This window comes from Garra rufa, chromosome 13, assembly GCF_049309525.1.
Source record: "Garra rufa chromosome 13, GarRuf1.0, whole genome shotgun sequence".
In the NCBI taxonomy this organism is placed as follows: domain Eukaryota; kingdom Metazoa; phylum Chordata; class Actinopteri; order Cypriniformes; family Cyprinidae; genus Garra; species Garra rufa.
Genome location: NC_133373.1, coordinates 31194887 through 31213978, shown reverse-complemented (window position 1 = coordinate 31213978; position 19092 = coordinate 31194887). Strand labels below are relative to the sequence as shown.

The window sequence follows — 19092 nt, the reverse complement described above, 5'->3', positions numbered from 1 at the left end:
CACTGGGTGAGGGATGAGATTCGGCACAAGAATTAATCCTCCTTCTATTTAATACCTTCTAAAAGCAAAAACTCATTAAATCGATTATACTGCACAAATAAGCGTGATGACATAGCATCAGTGAGGTGACATGCTGCCAGCACGGAAACCTAAAGTTGTTGAAAACCATTATCTTCAACGTTCCTCTAAATTAAACAGCTGTATTATACTCAGAAATGCTCTAAACGCCTGTTGGAAAAGGGTTAAAACAGATCTCGAGCAACACCATTTAATACTCTTTGTGTTTGAATGCGGTTAGCGTATCAGTGACAACGTGAGATAATTCTTCACTAGACTTAGCATCTGCGGTTTTCTAAATATAACGTCTTATGGCTTGCAGTTGTTAGTCCAAGGTACAGTTCCTTGAAAAGAAGTTGCTTATCTGGCTCTTGCAGTAAGTTACAAAACTACATTTCCACTGCATAAGTCCATTATATGGTAAAGTGAAGGGAACGAAAGAAGATTGTGCTGATTTTCAACTCCAGGTTGCCAGCCGCGGCCTAAATAATAGACATTGTTGCATTTCCCTTTAACATTTTCCAGACAAATCCAAGCAAATCCAACCAAAAAAGCAGACCTCCCTGCCTACAACCGACGAGTAATACTAGCAAAAGAAGTCTTATGCTTTCTCATATTTGTTAGCCATTACCGGAGGGTGTGCGAATTGTGTTTGGACATGTGGCGGAACTTGGCTCAGTATTTCTAGTAAAGTGAATAGACAAGCACAGCACAATTTATTCTCAAAGTGAGGCTCTCTGAGTATTCTGCACATGGCCTCGGGTTACGTTGTAATGACAGTCATAAGCTTTAGGTGACCGCGCTTGTGGCCCTGTAGACATCTCTGCTTGACCTCTCGGGACCCATGGGAGATAAATAGGCAGTGTGCTTGAAAGACGCAACGAGCTAACTTGCCCTTGCTATTTGTATGTGCTTAGCGCAGCAAGGTAAGGTATAATAACTTGGCAAAAGCACAGCTCTGGAACCGATGTGGCGAAACTATTAGGCATTAGTTCTTTGACGCATTAAGAAAATAAAGCACAGATGTTGAGCGTGGTTCAGTGCTCTCCATGGGTCTTCAAGAACCTGCTTCATTTAGCCTGTAAATTAAATAAAGGATAGCATGGCAGCGCACCAAAAACTCGCAATATCACTCGAGGACTGCCGCTCCGTCAAAGAGACCAAATCCTCGGAATATATTTCTTCATCAACGTCTTGACAAGATTGAATTGAGAAATCAAACATTACAATGAAACCGGTGCCAAAGCAAAGAGCAGCCTGCCATGAGGGGACATCTGTCTTCAAGCATAATCATATTCTATTCGCAGGTGGCCATCTGAATATATAAATATTTTATTATCATGTTGAAACTTTGGCAGAGAAAGTAAATTTTGCTGACATTTATATAGAAGTGTTGTACCACCATGCCACCTATAAATCTCAGTGATATATTTCCCCAGCCCTTATATGAGTCTGCCGCAAATGCCCATGTTGGCAAAAATGAAACTTCAGACCTAAAACAGGCAGGCGCTGACTTCTGTATAATGCATCCATATGAACAGCACGGCAACGCGCCGCTGCATATATTTGTCATGCCTAATATCATTCATAAAGATGGCAGACTGATAAATGGGTGCATTAGTAGAGTTGGCCACGTAAAATGGGTTTATACAGCGCCGACAGGAACACAAACTGATGCCCTTAGATGCTCAAACAGGAAAAAACGGATACGCTGGTGTAGTAAAAAGACAAATTACTCTACGCTAGGCATGTTACTTGAAATAGCACGAAAGTTTGCATTGCCGTGAATTTCTGATAATCTCGATGAGAATAACAACAATGCTCAACAAAGCATGTCTTCTGTGTGTCCCAGCCAAGGAGGCAAGAAAGAAGTTTGAGACCACAAAATGAAATTCATTCACTAACTGTACTCCATTTACCTGCATTATAGAAAAGATCCAACTAATAGAGCATTACTCTAACGCTATCCTTGTAATTCACTCTGACGGCTTCTCTTTCAATGATTTTACACGAATCTTGACTTTTATATATAAAGTCATGACAACCTTAGAGGTTTTAGACTTCTCGACCTTCCCCAATTTATCCAATCATGGTAAATGGACTAAAATGTGAGCTTAAAGGAACTGGCTAGTACATGATTTTCCCCCTTTTGCTCTTGCTTTTAACTGAGAAGAGATGTACAGTACTACTGGATAGGGTAGGAAAATGGAAAATGGAAAATGGAAAGATGTCAATCCTTTTCATTAAGAGCGCGCTTGAGGAGAAGTATGTTTTTCTCATAGTCAACGTGAAAATATGCCAACTTGACCCTAAACTTCTAAACAGTAGTGTGGATGGAAGAGATGCATACAGCTGATTTGACATGCTGAAATGTAATGTTTGGTATTTGCAGTCTTTCCCTTTTCATTAGGTAAGAGCTGTACTTACATGCCTGAGAAAATAGCAGCCTGGGGCGTTACTAAAATGGCCGCCGAGTGAACTAACTTGCCTTCAAGGGACGCTGCTAGTACATGATTTTCCTTTTATACTTTAACTAATTTCTTAGATGATAAAGATAAAAATTAAAAAAAAAATTAAAAATTAAAAAAGTAATAAAAAAAAAACAGCCAAAATGAGAAGAGATATAATACTATGTTTGTGTGAAAGAAAATGTGCAATGGAAAAACTTCAAAACATTGGGGTTATTACGAAGAAATTATTACTTCTATTCATCAAGGATGTGTTAAAAGTAGTTTACTTGTTCTTTTTACGTTTTTTTGAACTTTCTACTCATCCAAAAATCCTGAAATAAAAATTGTATATACAAATATATATATTAAGTGGCATGCGAAAGTTTGTGAACCCCTGGCAGAATCTCTGAGAATGTGAATAATTTTAACAAAATAAGAGAGATCATACAAAATGCATGTTATTTTCTGTTTAGTACTGCCTTAGTAAGGTATTTCAACAAAATAAGAAAAAATTGGACATCTTCATCCTGTTCAAAAGTTTTCACCCCCCGGCTCTTAATGCGTCGTGTTTTCTTCTGGCGCATCAGTGAATGTTTGAACCTTTTTTATTAGTTGTGTTTGAGTCACTCAATTGTCTTCAGTGTGAAAAGATGGATCTCAAAATCATACAGTCACTGCTGGAAAGGGTTCAAATATGCAAAAGATGCTGGAATCTGCAGGACCTGGAGAATCTTTCTGAAGAACAGTGCTCAGTTTAACTGTTCAGAGCAAACAAAGGACTCATGAACAACTATCATAAAAAAAAAAACTGTTGTAGATCATCCAGGTAACCATACACAGTATTAAGAACCAAGGGTTCCCAAACTTTTGAAGGGGGTTATTTTAATAATTTCAGCTATTTTTTGTCTTGTGGACTATATGTAAACATCTTTTATGTAAAATATCTAACTCAGGGCAGTACTAAATAAAAAATAACATGCATTTTGTATGATCTCTCTTATTTTGTTAAAATTATTCACATTTTCACAGATTCACAGATAACCATCACAGAAGGGTGATTAGAATTATAAAATGATTTTTGGACTGGAGTTATTTTTTTTTGCCATCACAGGGATGATTTACAATTTTAAATATATTACAATATAAAACAAATATTTAAAAATAGAAATTGTAATGATATTGCACAATACATAAAAAAAGATAAAAAATAAAAAATTTGACCGACCCCACATTTTTGAAAACCACTGTAGGTTTCAAACATTTTCTTTCACACAAATCTAGTATTATGTCTATCTTCATGTAATAATAGGAGGTATGCTAATGAAAATTTCATAATGTCACATACTTGTTATCTACTTCTACACCGTGTCCAATGGTTTCCACAAAAACTCACACAGCAGTGCGGCAAAACAAAATGCCATTGTTTCTAGCCATGGAAGAACAAAAAACATCTAATTGACAATTAAATGCAATTTAGGAAAATAGGAGAGGCCACAAATGTACCGTTTGTCTGTATTGTTGTGACTGAGGCTCACAGGATGTTCCTAAATGAAAGTACACTGCACAGTCACTGGGGAGACAAAGTGACTTTAGAAATAGCTCGAAAGCAGTTGCTGTCCAGTTCTGTGCATTGTCCATATATCTTCTTGATGTCAGAAGCCAAAGGTTGAAGCGGTCGGTGAGAGGTCTTACCTGAGGGGAAGTGCTCATTGATGGCCCAGTTGTCCACCTGAAGTGTAGCATTGCCCCCATTTCGGGTGAAGCGCACTACATGGTACTTGCCGTCATTTACAGCGGTGCTGCTCTCCTGAACAGTGATGTCAGACGTTCCGATGTTGAATGTGACTCCAATTTTGCCTTGTTCCTGAAAAAGGATGAGCAAAAAGATCAGTTTTGTCCACAACATCTATGCAAACAACAAAAGCACGGGATGAATTAAGATAAATTATGTGACTTTTTGCCATTCAGATTCACCTTTTCCTGTATTTGCCTCAAGATACACAATGAAGAGATGCATTTATTCTGTTATGATTCATTTTTAATGAAGCAGTTGCCCTTGAAATCTGTCACCTCTTGCTTTGCTTTTGTTCTAGCTGGATCCTGAATAATCTATTAGCATTAGTGACCCCTGATAAACTTGTCCGCTTGATGAAAAGTATTCATCAGCCATTAGCACCCCCCGTCTTTGGAGGTGAAGAATCAGGCTCATTGATTTACATAATGCAGTGAAAGTGGACTAAATCAATAGCATTAGCTAAAACAGAGAAAGAGATAAGAATGATTAATGGAACAGGAAGGTGTGCGGTGTTTGCCCTCGTGGATCCAAGAGGGTGTGTGCAAATGTAGCTGCAAAGATTCCAACTATAAATTAATTAGCACAGCCCCAATGAGCATCGGTGGAGCAGGAAACACTGAGGAAATGTTTCATCCAGCGTCAATGTCATGAATTAACTATGTGTTTTGAAAGTGTCTGCTGGAAGCCGGCCTAAGCTGGTTTGGTGGTTTAAAAGGGTTTTGGGCTCTTGTCAGTTACTCAGACTGGCTAAATCAGCATTTTCTGTTTTTCTTTTTCTGCAGCCGTTTCATCCTCTCTAATGCACGCTCTCTACCCCCTCCTGAGCCCTCTGGGTTGCATGGATATATTTTATGGCTATGTTAAACCAAATCTGGTGTTGTTCTTATCTCTTGCAGCATGGAAAAATGACGACAGATGATAAATTGTATCAAGGGAGATGTTTATCACCGCAGAGTGCGTTTATCACAGACAGATCTCTGTGAGAGAAATCTGGGCCAGTTCTCAAGTTCATTTGGAAGACTTTCCCAAAGGCCGAAATGCTGTTTATGTCTTTAATTAACTCTTATGTTTTATTGATATTGACTTTACTGTTTTTACGTTTGGTGTCCCAGAGAACCCTATGATGTACACTACTCTATTTTTTTTGTTAAGAAATTAATACTTTTATTCAAAATGCATTAAGTTGATCAAACAGTAACATTAAAAGGCATTTAATAAAATTATTTGCATATTTCAAATAAATGATGTTCTTTTGAACCATGAAAAAAATATTGCGGTTTCAACCAAAATATTCAGTTGCATAACCATTTTCAACTAAATAATTTTTCTAAATCAGCATATGAGAATGATTTCTGAAGGATCATGTGACACTGACTGGAGTAATGCCAATTTAGGCTTGCCATCACAGGGATAAATTATATTTTAAAACATTGCAAAATAAAAAAAGTGTTATTTTAAATTGTAATTATATTTCACAATATTACTGTATTTTCGTACAAATAAATGCTGCCTTATGTTGGTAATGTGCATAGTAAAATGTTAATAGCAATTTCAAAATTAACCTCAGATATTATGAAAACATATGAGGTTAATTTGAAAAAATGCAGTATTTTAGTAAAATACTAAAAGTTTTTAAACAGTAAGTTTAAAAAAAAGTTTTTCAAAGAAGTCACCAAGCCTGCATTTATTTGATCAAAAATAAAGCAAAAACTGTTAAATTTTGAAATATTTTTGACATTTAAAATAACTGTTTTCTATTTGAATACATTTTAAAATGTAATTTATTTCGGTGATTTCAAAGCTCAAGTTATAGCATCATTACTTTCAGAAATCATTCTAATATTCTGATTTGCTGCTCAAAAAAAAACAAAAAAAAAACATTTATTATGTTGAAAATGGTAGAATTTTTTTCATTTTTTGTCGATCAATAGAAAGTTCAGAAAAACTGCATTTATCTGAAATAGAAATCTTTTGTAACATTATAATTGTCTTCATCATCACTTTTGAGCAATTTAAAGCATCCTTGCTAAATAAATAAATTACTATATATTTTTTTCCAAAAAATAAATAAATATATAAAATAAAATGAAATAAATAAATAAAAAATACAGACTTTTCAATGGTATAGTGTATAATGTTACAAAAGCTTTTTCTTTCAGATAAATGCTGATCTTTGGATCTTTCTATTCATCAAAGAATCCTGAAAAAAAGTACTCAACTGTTTTAAATATTGATAATAATAATAATAATATATATTTTTTCTTGAACAGTAAATCAGCACATTAGAATGATTTCTGAACGATCATGTGACACTAAAGACTAAAGTAATGCTACTAAAAATGTATCTTTGATCACAGGAATAAATTACATTTTAAAATATATTCAAATATAAAGCAGTTATTTTAAATAGTAAAAATATTTCACAATAGTACTGTTTTGCTGTATTTTGTACTAAATAAATGCAGGTTTGGCGAGCAGAAGAGACTTCTTTAAAAAACATTAACAATGTCACTGTTCAAAAACTTTTGACTGACAGTGTACACTTCCTCAAAATTTAAAATTTCTGTCCTAGACAGATAATACTGAAGCTTTAATTCACTTTTGTATCACAAAGTAGACATGGACTTCAGTATCTTAAATGTAGATAATCTAGTATACCACTGACTACTTACTGCATGACATACAGATTCATTTACCAAATCAATCATGAATGATTACATATAATAATATTTCATCTCACTCTTTAGTATCTCAAACTATGAGTGGCACATTTTAAAAACACTGTTTTAAGTTTATAATTTTACTCAATTCTGTTACACTCCATCTTGCTGTTTTTAATTACACCAAATTGACGTTAAATTGATACCCATAATATTTACTGGTACAAATAATTGCTTTCTTTATGTTCCGCTTCATGCCTCCTTTAACCATGGTAAATGGCCTCTTGTAGCGTATGGTTATATTACATGTGTTTATTTATTTATGCATTTAATGGATAGATATTCATAAGTTTGTCAGTGTGTGGCAGGATTTTAATGAAGTGTTTGTGTTCAATGATACTTCAAGTCCCTCGAGACATCTTTATAGAGGAAGGAGGATTGTACGTTACTGTAACCCAGTCTTTCTTCCTGCATGGAAAGCTAACGAAAACATATCTCTGCCCTCTTTTAAAATATTAATGAGACGAAAATGAGTCAAAACACATAAAGAGCAATTTGCAAAATCTGTTTCTACAGACGTACACATTCATACATACAGTGCTGGGAAATATCTAACTGCCCTGCCACTTTTCGCTTGTGAAAGCCTCTTGCTGCTGTATTACTTGTTTGATCACAGAAACACTCTTTTACATTTAGCATCAAAGAGTTTATAAGTGTCTCTTTCTTGCACTCTCTTTCTTACATCCATCTCATCCCCCTTCCACGTTGCAATTCCAATACTGCAACACTTTCGTATCCAGGAGGGTAAAAGGACGAATAAACTCTTGGTTTTTGAGCAAGTGATACATGAAAGGAAATAGTCTGTCACGCACACACACCATATTGAGCGTCGCGTCAGCGCTGCATACAGGAAGAGAAAATACAGAATAAGCTCTGTGCGATTTTTCTATCATGGGTCAATGACAAATAAAGATCCTCAAGATCAATGAAAAGAAGAAATGCTATCTTTTTATTCATGTTGGTTTTAGACTTTTTGAAAAAGAAAGAGAAATAAAAAAAAGAAATAACTAAAAGTTTTGTAATAAGCCATTTCCTTGAATACACTTAACTTATTTTTTTAAAAATGTATTAAAAAATGATGAATTCTTACTATTATAATGAGTCATTAAATTTTTCTGGGTTGTGCAATTTCACTTGAAATAACCTGAAGAAAATTACACATATTCATGCATTGCATTTGCCTTTTTTAAAAAAAATATTTGTTTTGTTTCATCACTCTAAAATGGGTTCATGAATGTTGGTTATGCTAATACTAATTTTTAGAATAATAACGAAGAATTCTTAATAAGAATAATAATGACAATAAATAAATAAATAAACAAAAAATGTTTTAGTTTTAGTTTAAATAAAAAATGGGGAAAAAACACTGATGTGCAAAGTTTCTTCTCAAGTCTAAGTATGAAAAAGAAAAAGAATAACTAAAAATGTCAATATTACCATCAAATAATAAACCCTTTCCTTGAATTATTTTGAAACAATGTTTCAAGGTAAAAACAAATATTTAAAAACAAAATGATAATGAATCATTGTTATTCTAAAGGTTTTTGGGTTACTCAGTTTCACCTAAAATAATAATAATAATAAATGATTTTCTTGTTTCATGACAGCAAAATGGGTTCATGAATGTTGGTTATGCTAATATTCATTTTACAATCTAAAAAAAAGTTGGTTTTAGTTTTAATCGAAAAATTTCGGCTTTAGTTTTAAATCAATTTACAAGAAATCCAGGACGCATTTCTTTAATACCATTTCCGAACCTTCTACGATTTTTTATTTATTTAATCTCAATAATTCTGAATATTGAATATAAGGCTGAATGCCACTTAATCCTTTTTGAATTATGCTTTTTTAGGACATTATTCAAAAGTGCCCGGTCAAATACACAACTCTGCTGAAGGCAAAATGATTGACATGTCCAATTACTCATTGTGTATTTGAAGTGGAATAGGACATGCAAAAAAAAAAAAACAACAACATTGATTGCCCGAATGAGTTTGAAACAATGGGCCACATAATGATTTTGCAAGCAAAAAAGCTAAACAAATAAAATTAGTGAAAAAAGCCTGGTCCTTTGAGCAAACAATCGAGGCTCTAAAACTCGACACAAACTCTAAACCAAGCAAAGGCCAAATTTATTCATTACTCTTCATTTTATTAGACGTTGTATCTAGCATGTAAGATGATGATCCATTAAAGTTAGGGCATTCTATAAAAAACATGATGTATACAACAATCTCTACTGCTAAATCTTTCATAATTGAATCCTGCTTTTATTCCACAAGCCACTTCATTTGTTCGCTGTTAACCTCCATCAAAATATTATAATGCACCATCATTCTGCCTTTCAGGAAAAAAATGAACAACAAAAAATTGCAAGTAATGAATAAACAGCAGTAGGAACAAATCAAACTTGGCCTTATTTGTATTCTGCGACACACTCCCCCGATAGCCAGACAGTTAGAGTCCTGCTCCAGAATGCAAACTCCAATCATTACAGTCATCAATTGTGCTGTTCTTGCTCTCCTCTGCTGTGTGTGAGGAGCAAAGAGGTTTGCCCCACTGTATCACCTGGACAAATTGATAAGTGGCTAAAAGATGAACCTTCTCTCCCTGTGAGTGCCCGTCTGTGGAGAGCTGATAAGGCGAGATGCTCCTCAATTGGTAGTAAAGAGAAAATGGAAGTGACAATTTTTCGTAGCTGATTGTTTCATCAATATAAGAGTCGATATTTTCAAGTCCGCCGCTAAATAGTGTGGGATCTTTTTCGGAACAACTTCATTACTTTCGGTTTAATCTGTGTCGTTTGAGACTAAAAACTCTGGGCTTATAGCTGTGGGATACATTTAATGGAAAATTAGCAAGTAAACAAAACGGACACGCATTTGCAACCCTGCATATGTTTTAGAGCAAACTACATAATGTTAATTGGTAAACAAGATGGGTTTGAGTCTTTGTTGCATTATTACAGCATTTATAGTATAATAAAGACGCTTTTGCTTTAGATTAAGGAGAAAGCGAAGCATCGTGCTTATGATGTTTTGTTTATCCCACTAATTAGAACAGCACAGAGGGAGAAGTTTCAGCAGCTTGACACTTGCAAACGCTTTATTAAACACAATGAAAGCTCACTCATAACCACAAGATCTAAAAATGCCTTAAACAACAGTCGAGGAACAACCGCACTCAAACGAACCGACTACAATTAGTCCTTCAAGTCGCTCATTGCTACTTAAACTACCGACAGAAGATTTTCAATTTCCCACAGCCTTTCAATTAGGTTTGCTGATACAGGCGAAATCTCGAGGGAGGCTGGTGTCCGTGGGACATCTGCGTTGAAGAGCTGCTGTGTTTCCAGAGTAGTTTATGGAGATATCAAACATGTTGATGAGGCAGAAAGCGCTCTTTAATTCACTGCTAGCTGCTGATTTGCCTGCCAAGGCTATCGGGTCCACAAAACACCGACAGCTGCCAGACAATACTTAATCTACCCAGAACTTGCTACATCGACACTCTTATATGGCTAACGGAAAACAACATGGAGGAAGAACTTATTTGAAATAAGTTTGCTGACAGTAAACGGAGTCAAAGTTTCTTTCAAAAGTACACAATTGAAAAGGAGAAAAAAAATGCACGGTGAGTTTGAGTCTGAACGGCCTTTGGTGGTTCATATTGCAGTGTGCTTCAAGGACAGGGCTGCTCTGTTTTCTAGTGTTTTAAAACAAAAAGGAAAAATGATGAAGGTCCTAAACACTTGGATGTGAGACGCATTCAGATAATGATTTATGGGCTACAGGTAACAAACCAAAGAGTACAATGCAAAGCACTTTACAGCAGCGTCTGGTAGAATTTTTCATCCTTCCGTTATGCACGCACACCTTGAGTGTATAAATATTAATATACAGGGCATATAACAGATGCTATGCGAAGTCAAGAGGATCAGATCCTTAAAAAACACAAATAAAAGGAAGGCACCTGCTTATCACATTGAGTATGATCTGTCATGTGAGCAGAATATGAGTAGCCACATCCTCAGGGAGGTCACAAGAGAAAGACATTTGTGTTTCGTCTGCGTCTGATGCTGATCGGTCAAAATGTTATCTAAACAGCTCTCTGCGACATTATAAAGTACTCCACCTTGAGCCGACGTCCACTAGATGTTATTTACGAATCCGTTCTGCAGACCAAAGCAAAGCTGAGAGATGTGATTTTTTTCCAATTTTCTAATTTGCTTTGTCAACAGAACGAGAAGGAGCTTATTTCAGGGGGAAGTGTGCCGCAAAACGTGCTGAAACGGCACGCGCCACTGCGTTTTCTCTCTAGTCCGACTGGAGAACTGAAGGAGAAAGTCAAGCCGTCACAAAATCATCTACACTCTGATGGTTCGTTACACTTTATTGGTAATTAGATCACCATTACCTGGAGGGGGCAATCCGATTATGTGGGCTACATCTCGTTAAAAACAAAACTCATACTTCCAAGCCACTAATTCAAATCGCAAATGAAAAAAAAATATGCTAATGAGACACAGGATGGGCATTTAGCTTAGAGCGTAAACTGACAGGAAAACCATAAACTAGAATTTCAACAAGAAAATCATCACAACTGAGTGGGACATTCTTGTTCTGGAAGTAAAAAAATCCCATTCATCTTTACAGAAATTGATCATTAGTGGTGGGAATTTTTCAGTGACTCTTTTTGCAAGTTACACCAGTGGATACAGTAACTGTCAAAACCACAGATTCATTCACAATTAAACACGTGACCATCTTTATGACTGAGTCCAAGCCTCTATATAGACTTTGGCAACTGAATCACCCTTGGTTAGTACATTTTTTTTAGTTTGTTCACCAGACTGATTTATATAATGTTTGTAAACTGGCACAGCTTTTTACATATGTGAAAGTACACTCTTAACATCAGTCAGTCAAGCGTTATAATGATATTATGATAATCAAGTATTGATGATCATTTAATGATAGAACTTTAGGAATTAGAATTAAAACTTGTTAACCATGTATGAATACATATTAGTCATTTTAACTTAACCTAGGACTGGTGGTGTTTTTTTGGCCATTTAGTATTTTTGTAAAAAAAAAAAAAAAAAGGGAACAAACTAACAATAATACTGATAAGATTATAATAATACTACTACAAATTCTAGTAATATGTACGATATCAAACACACAAAGGATTGCGCTCATGAATATTAACCAGGTTGTGTGCGTTCGCTCAAACTGATTTGCTGAAATCAAAACAGGAATGATAATAGCGGAGTGCCAAATCTGATAATTTATTTGACATCATTTAGTCGCACTAGAGTGAAGATTTAGTCGCATATGCGCGTGATTTACTTGCATGTAGAAAGTTGGAGTCACTGTAGTATTCATTCAAACGATTTGTTCAAAAACATTAAAGCAACACTAAGTAACTTTTCCCTCAATGCTCCCTCTACAGGTTAAAAGCGGAATTGTCCATTACCGCTGTCGTAAATAATTTAGCCTACCGTTGTGTCACATGCACGTTATTTGTTTGAAAGGCTATCCAGGAGCGGCTTTGGAAATAACGATGTCCAGTGACAAGGTAGAGTATGTTGTATGACTTTATAAATGTGTGAAAACCTTTTGTGAAGCCTGCCGTGAAGCAAGTCGCATTTGTAGTATCATTTGAACTACAAAACCGCGACCCGACGATCCAAACTTACATAGTGCTGTTATGGCTGATAGAGGGTCGCAAAGCGAATACGAAAGTGCCGTTTGCAAAGTGCAAGTGTTTTTAAAATTGAGTACTCTAATTGAATCGAGGAATCATGACAGCCCTAAAATGCAGCCCTGATTAGAATAAGCATGATTTTTTTTTAAATCTTAAACTTTTGAACAGTACCTCTTGCAATTCATCAGAGATGATTAGATAAGTTCATTAGCTTAAAACTATTCTTTTTTTTTATCCTTTAAGGAGAACAAATACTGCTGGAAAAGCAACATACAAGGGTGGCAATGCAAGTGACATAAGAAATTCTCCAGAGATGGGGAGAGGGGGATCAGGGTCAGTAGGGTTATATCTTGACATGCTGCTTCATGTGAGGGAGGTAAGTGACTGCATGTATTCTGTGCGTATATGTCCTGCCTCTCCTCTCGCACATGTTCTCACCCTAACAAGTAGAGGTGTTGTGTGATCTCAGGCTTTGGAGCCCAAATAGTGGGCTGAAAGGAATCCCACTCTTTGAGGATGTTTACGGCGTAAAGCTTAGTTAGGCAGTTTCAGAGACAGTTGATTTTCAAAGCAGACTTGGAAAAGACAAGAGATATGCTCCATGTTTTGCTCTAACCCCCGTCACCCCCAAGCAGTTGTTTCCATGGTTACTGCAGCTGCCACATTCCGCAAGTCGTCATAAACAATGCAGACTTTGATCTGACATGTTTCACTCACAAAAGACATCTGTCATTTCTGAATAAACGCTGTACCTCATCTAGCAAACATGAATATGATCAGATGCGAGCACAGCGGTTTGCATGAAAAGATCACAATTTACGACTAATTTCTTTTGAACTCATGTTTGCGTGTGTCGTTTTCATGATGTCAGGAGTGTGTTGTTGATGAGAGGGCATTTCTGAGGAAATAAAATCATCATCACCTTCATAAATGCCACACATGAATGAGGATAGAGGGAGGGTGTTTATATCTATATATGAAATGCATTAATTGTTTATTTGAATTTCAGTGCAATTATCAGGACCAAATATGCGGATTAGAATGATTTTTAGCCTTTGAAAGAACCTGTGCATTTAACACAGGCAATCAAACACACTTCTGAGTGTTTTGAATAAAAGCCCCCTGACATTATAGCCCCCTGACACCCTATCATTTACAGAAGTAACTTGTTTATTGCAGCTCTGGTAAACACTGCAGTCTGTAATGATTTTTTGGACTAAGCTGAGTGTTAACAGTGGCTTTTCACACTTTTCTGAATATCAAATGTGCAAAATGAGTAATAATATAATATATGAGCAATATCAATATCAAATCGCAATATCAAATCTCATATTGTGTTTATACGACAGTTAGATGGCATGAGTGTGTAAATACGTAAGAAACAAGGTCTTTAAAACCCCTCTTTTGTGCAAACTACTTCCTTCCGCCACTGATTCAAATCTCAAGTTGACAGTTTAACAGCTCAGCCCAAGCCTCTGCTACTAATTTGAAAACGTCACTTTAGAACTAGTAATGAAGGAACACTGAGGAACACTGAGGGGAGGGGGGGGGACTTGTAACCCAAAGGTTGCGGGCTCGAGTCTCAGGTCCGGCAGGGATTGTAGGTGGGGGAAGTGAATGTACAGCACCCTCTTCACCCTCAATACCACGACTGAGGTGAGTCCCTTGAGCAAGGCACCGAACCCCCAACTGCTCCCCGGGCGCCGCAGTAATGGCTGCACACTGCTCCGGGTGTGTGTTCACTACTGTGTGTGTGCACACTACTGTGTGTGTGCACTTGGATGGGTTAAATGCAGAGCACAAATTCCTAGTCACCATACTTGGCCTCACGTCACTTCCTTTCCCTTCCTTCCTTTCCTTTCCTAGAGTATTATGAGAGATAGATTGACTGAGTGAGTGTGATTACCTGCATCTGATACAGCATTCATTCTTTAGCTCAATTTACAATACAACATTAGTTTGAATGTCTGCTGAGGATATTTTTGTCGTACTATCATTTCATTTGTTAAGGGTGATTTCTGTTGACAGCGTTGCTTAGTGCATTTGTTGGCTGTCTTACAAGGTGTTGTCAAAGTAAAAATAACTTGTTTACAACCCTGTTTCAGTCTTTCAATATAAAAGTCTTTACTTTTGACTCACTCATAAAAACAGTCTTTTGTCGCCATCTAATAGCAGAACAATGTAACTAAAATCACAAACACACACCATTTCCCAAAACTAAATACTATTAATAAATACTAATATTATTTATTTTTAATATTTTTAATAAACAACAACAGCCATCATAAAAGTTGCTTGCCAATTCAGTCAAAAGTACAAAGGCAGCGCTCTGATGTACAGCATTACAATTACAAAAAGTATAATGTGATGAGATTTTGCCCTCAGCCAAAATGATTTGATTAAATAATGAAATGATATAATTTAAAGTCTGGGGTCAATGTTTTTGAAAGAAGAGTGATGTACTGAGCGAGTGTGAGTACCTGCATCTGATAAAGCAATCATTCTTCAGCTTAATCTCATATTTACAATAAAACATTAGTTTGAATGTCTGCTAAGGAAATAGCAATATCTTTGTCATACTATCCTTTCATTTGTTATGGGTGATTTCCAGTGACAGCGTTGCTCAGTGCATTTGTTGGCTGTGTCTTACAAGGTGTTGTCAAAGTAAAAATAACTTCCTTGTTTACAACCCTGTTTCAGTCTTTTTTAATATAAAAGTCTTCTGACTCACTCATAAAAACAGTGTCTTGTCACCATCTAATAGCAGAACAATGTAACTAAAATCACGAGCACACACCATTTCCCAATAAATACTAATATTAAATACTAATATTATTTATTTTAAATATTATTTAATAAACAACAACAGCCGTCATAAAAGTTGCATGCCAATTCAATCAAAAGTACAAAGGCAGCACTCTGATATAAATAATTAAATTTACATCAAATATAATGTGATGAGATTTTGCCCTCAGACAAAATAATTTGATTATATAATGATATAAAAGACTTTAAAGTCACATTTGCAATTTACAGGTTTCTATTTTTTACTTAAGTTCTCATTTCCAAAGAATTGCCTAAGATCTTACTTTTCAGATACTGGGGGACAACCTAGTATCTGTGAAAAAAATGTTACATGATGCACTGTAATTTATGCACTATGCACAGTTCATAACATCTGGATGAATCCAATTAGATATTTCCTACATCTTTCACACTCATACGGTGCACGAAATCAGGTATGCAGCTGTTTCCACCAAAGATCTACTATGTGGTTCTGAACATATGTGATGCTTTTCTTAGACCTCCTCACAGCATCACCCCTGTTGTATTGTCTCTGAGCAGCTTCACACTGAAAGCGACGCTGGCACCATGCCATAATTTGTTCTGCTGGACTTTAAATATCAATTGGCATCATGTGAAGCCATTTAGGGCTGTCATTCTTCATTGGCTTGTCTGCAAACAAAGCGGTCATTAGGGATAAGAACTACTCAAAGTGATGTAGTGTTCCTAAATTATGGATGCAGTGATTTAGTCGGTGACAGAAGCATAAGACTACGCCAGGCTGGAGACAGATTCGTCTGACTTCACCTGTCTCTCTAACCAGGACTGATAATCATCGAGTTAGGATTAACATATGCACGGAAATGCATTCAGTTTTGGGACTTGCAAATGAAGCAGCTAAACAGTTGTAAGATAAAACCAATGATTAGAGAGCACCAGGTAGGCTGACAGAACTACTTAGTATGCAGATTTGCACACAATATTTGAAGTACATGCTAAAGTAATTAAAATGATTTGAAGCGCTTTACAAAAAGATTAGCAAACACTCATTAACACTTTGATAAGATGGACAGCTCTCTCCATTCAACAAGCCAAGAAGCATCACAGAGTAATCCAAACAAACAGCTGGAAATCACAAATTAGACAAAGTTTCATTCTCATTAAAAGTCGAACTGATGTAACACAGCTTTGCAATGTCACAATGTCAAGGTCCACGTTTATGACCTCAAAATTCATTTACAAACCACTCTAGTTTAAAGGACCAGCTAAGATTCGACAAAGACTTGGTTGTTGTTGTTTTTGCGAATGTAAGTGAGTTAGAAAATATTGTAAAGGGAGTTCAGATGGCACTAGCAACCCCAAGGTCATGGGTTTGATTTCTAGGGAACTGATAAAAATGTCTCTTTAGAATACAAAAGATAAAGGCATGTGCCAAATGCATAAATGTAAATGTGAAATGTCATCATTGCTCCTTTTTAGCGATTCCCACTCGCCAACACAAAGCCGTTTAACTTGACCTGTTTGAATTCGCCAAGGTGCTTTACAGTCAGACTTCCCTACGATCCTTAACTGCTTTCATCTCTCTTCTCTTTGACTTTGACACAATAACTTTAAAAGACGGATTTGTAGGTCTTCAGTTGCACAACCCCGGATCATACATTTCGCAACGTCTTTGGAGCGACTCCCTGAAAATCAATGATAGAGCGGGTCCACACCATTTCTTGATTATCAGCCATCCAAGCTTCCAGCTAGAGAATCACAGCTTCTTCTTTTTTTTCTACAAAAGGAAAAGGCTGAATAAAACACCCAGAGAATCCAAGTCTGAGAAGTGAAGCCTCTGGACATCAAGCATCAGAAATATCAGAAAGAACTCTTTAGGTTTATCTGGAATACTTTTTACTTTTCCTTCAACCCGAGCCATCGAAGTATTCAAAAGTCCACTCAAGGAAAGACTCGACATCTAAAGCTGCAATCTGAAGGTTTCCCATTTTAGCCTAATTGTTGGTACATTTGAGTGGATAATACGAGTAGGCCATTTTAACCTGTCTGATGGCTACTAGGAATTGTTAGGTTGTTCTAAGACTGATGTCTCCTACTGTGGATCGTGGGAAATTTAGTTTCCAGAGCACTTAAAACTTTTTCCCCCACAGGTCTTAAAATCACAGCAGGGCTTAAATCACATGCATTACCTCAGAAATGAAAAGAAAAGGGAAAGACGTTCAGCGACTTCACAGCATGCTGTAAACATGACTTCTCCCTCTGAGAACACTCAGCTGTAGTTATCTCAAATTATCCCTAGACAAAGCCACGCACTGACTCTTTGAAACCCTACTTGTTCAGCAAATTTTATCATTTAATCACTGGACAAAACCATTTGGCACTGGACCAATCAAACTTTTTTCTTAACTACCGGCAGAAAGGATTTTATTGAGTTACACAACCATTCAGAGAAAATGATTTTAGTATGCACTCTAAAGAGAAAAGGTACCTTGCTGGCTGTGGCGAAGAAACGGTCCCTTCGTTTTCTTCCTTTCAGCTCAGATTGGCATTACTAAAAGCATTTTTCTTAAATACAAAAAGCAAATAAGCAAATGGAGAGGAATCGCATGAATATTACATTGCGATATGCAGACACTGATGGATGCACGAGAAGTTGATGATTGGTTTTGGGCTAAATCCTGCAGAGAAGTGTCGGGAAACAACGGTCTAGTGAATTGTTGAATATAATATGGATTTGATGCCCGCTGGCCACGAGCAACGCTGCTCAAGCAGACAGGTGCACTTATCTATTTCTGTGAGGCATCTATAAATCAAAGCTGAATAAATCCCTCTGTAACTGCTTTTGTATTTACAGGATTGAAGAAGAAATATATATTGCCTTATGGTTGTGATTTTGTTATATACCACTATGCAGCATTATTAGATCATTTTGAAATAATTTTTTGGAGAGAGCACTGATAAAACAACCAGAGTTCATAAAGAAAAAATAGAAAAAAAAACTCATGTTCCTTTACATGAAAAGAAAGGAATCCAACCCAGTGCTGTCCACAAAATGTTTGTGTATATAACCATACATGATATATAATCTTATTAAATAAAATAGAATTTACTTAATGTTGTAAATATTCTATCACTAGGATTGATGTTGAAAATGTTTTTGTATGCTCACCAAGGCTGCATTTATTTGATTAAAAATAGTAATATTGCGAAAATATTACAATTTAAATTATTCCCTCTATGAATTGCTATGAATGCTAGGTGTTCAGTGTCACACAATCCATTGGAAATCCTTCGAACATGCTTTTTAGACACTCAAGAAACATTGCATATTATCATAAATGTTGAAAACACTTTTTACAATCTTTGTGGAAATTGTCATACATTTTTTAATGATTATTTTGATGAATAGAAAGTTCAAAATATGTATTACATTGTCCTTCACTTGCATTTGTCTGCCACTTTAAATACATAAAAATGTAGTGCACCCAAATTTTTTTATGGCAATTAACTGTGATTAATAAGATTAATTGATTGGCAATGCATGCAATTAATTAAACTGAAACATACTGCATTTTCA

At 35.9% G+C, this 19092-nt stretch overlaps 1 protein-coding gene across 1 annotated transcript in view; it reads right to left on the bottom strand.

Moving 5' to 3' along the window:
* The window catches only part of LOC141348466 (neurexin-3a-beta-like), a 48353-nt gene that overhangs the window by 15407 nt on the left and 13854 nt on the right, over positions 1 to 19092 (bottom strand). Inside the window, exon 3 of the mRNA XM_073852763.1 lies at positions 4200 to 4371. Coding sequence (XP_073708864.1) covers positions 4200 to 4371 — 172 coding nt within the window. The remainder of the gene's footprint in view (positions 1 to 4199; positions 4372 to 19092) is intronic.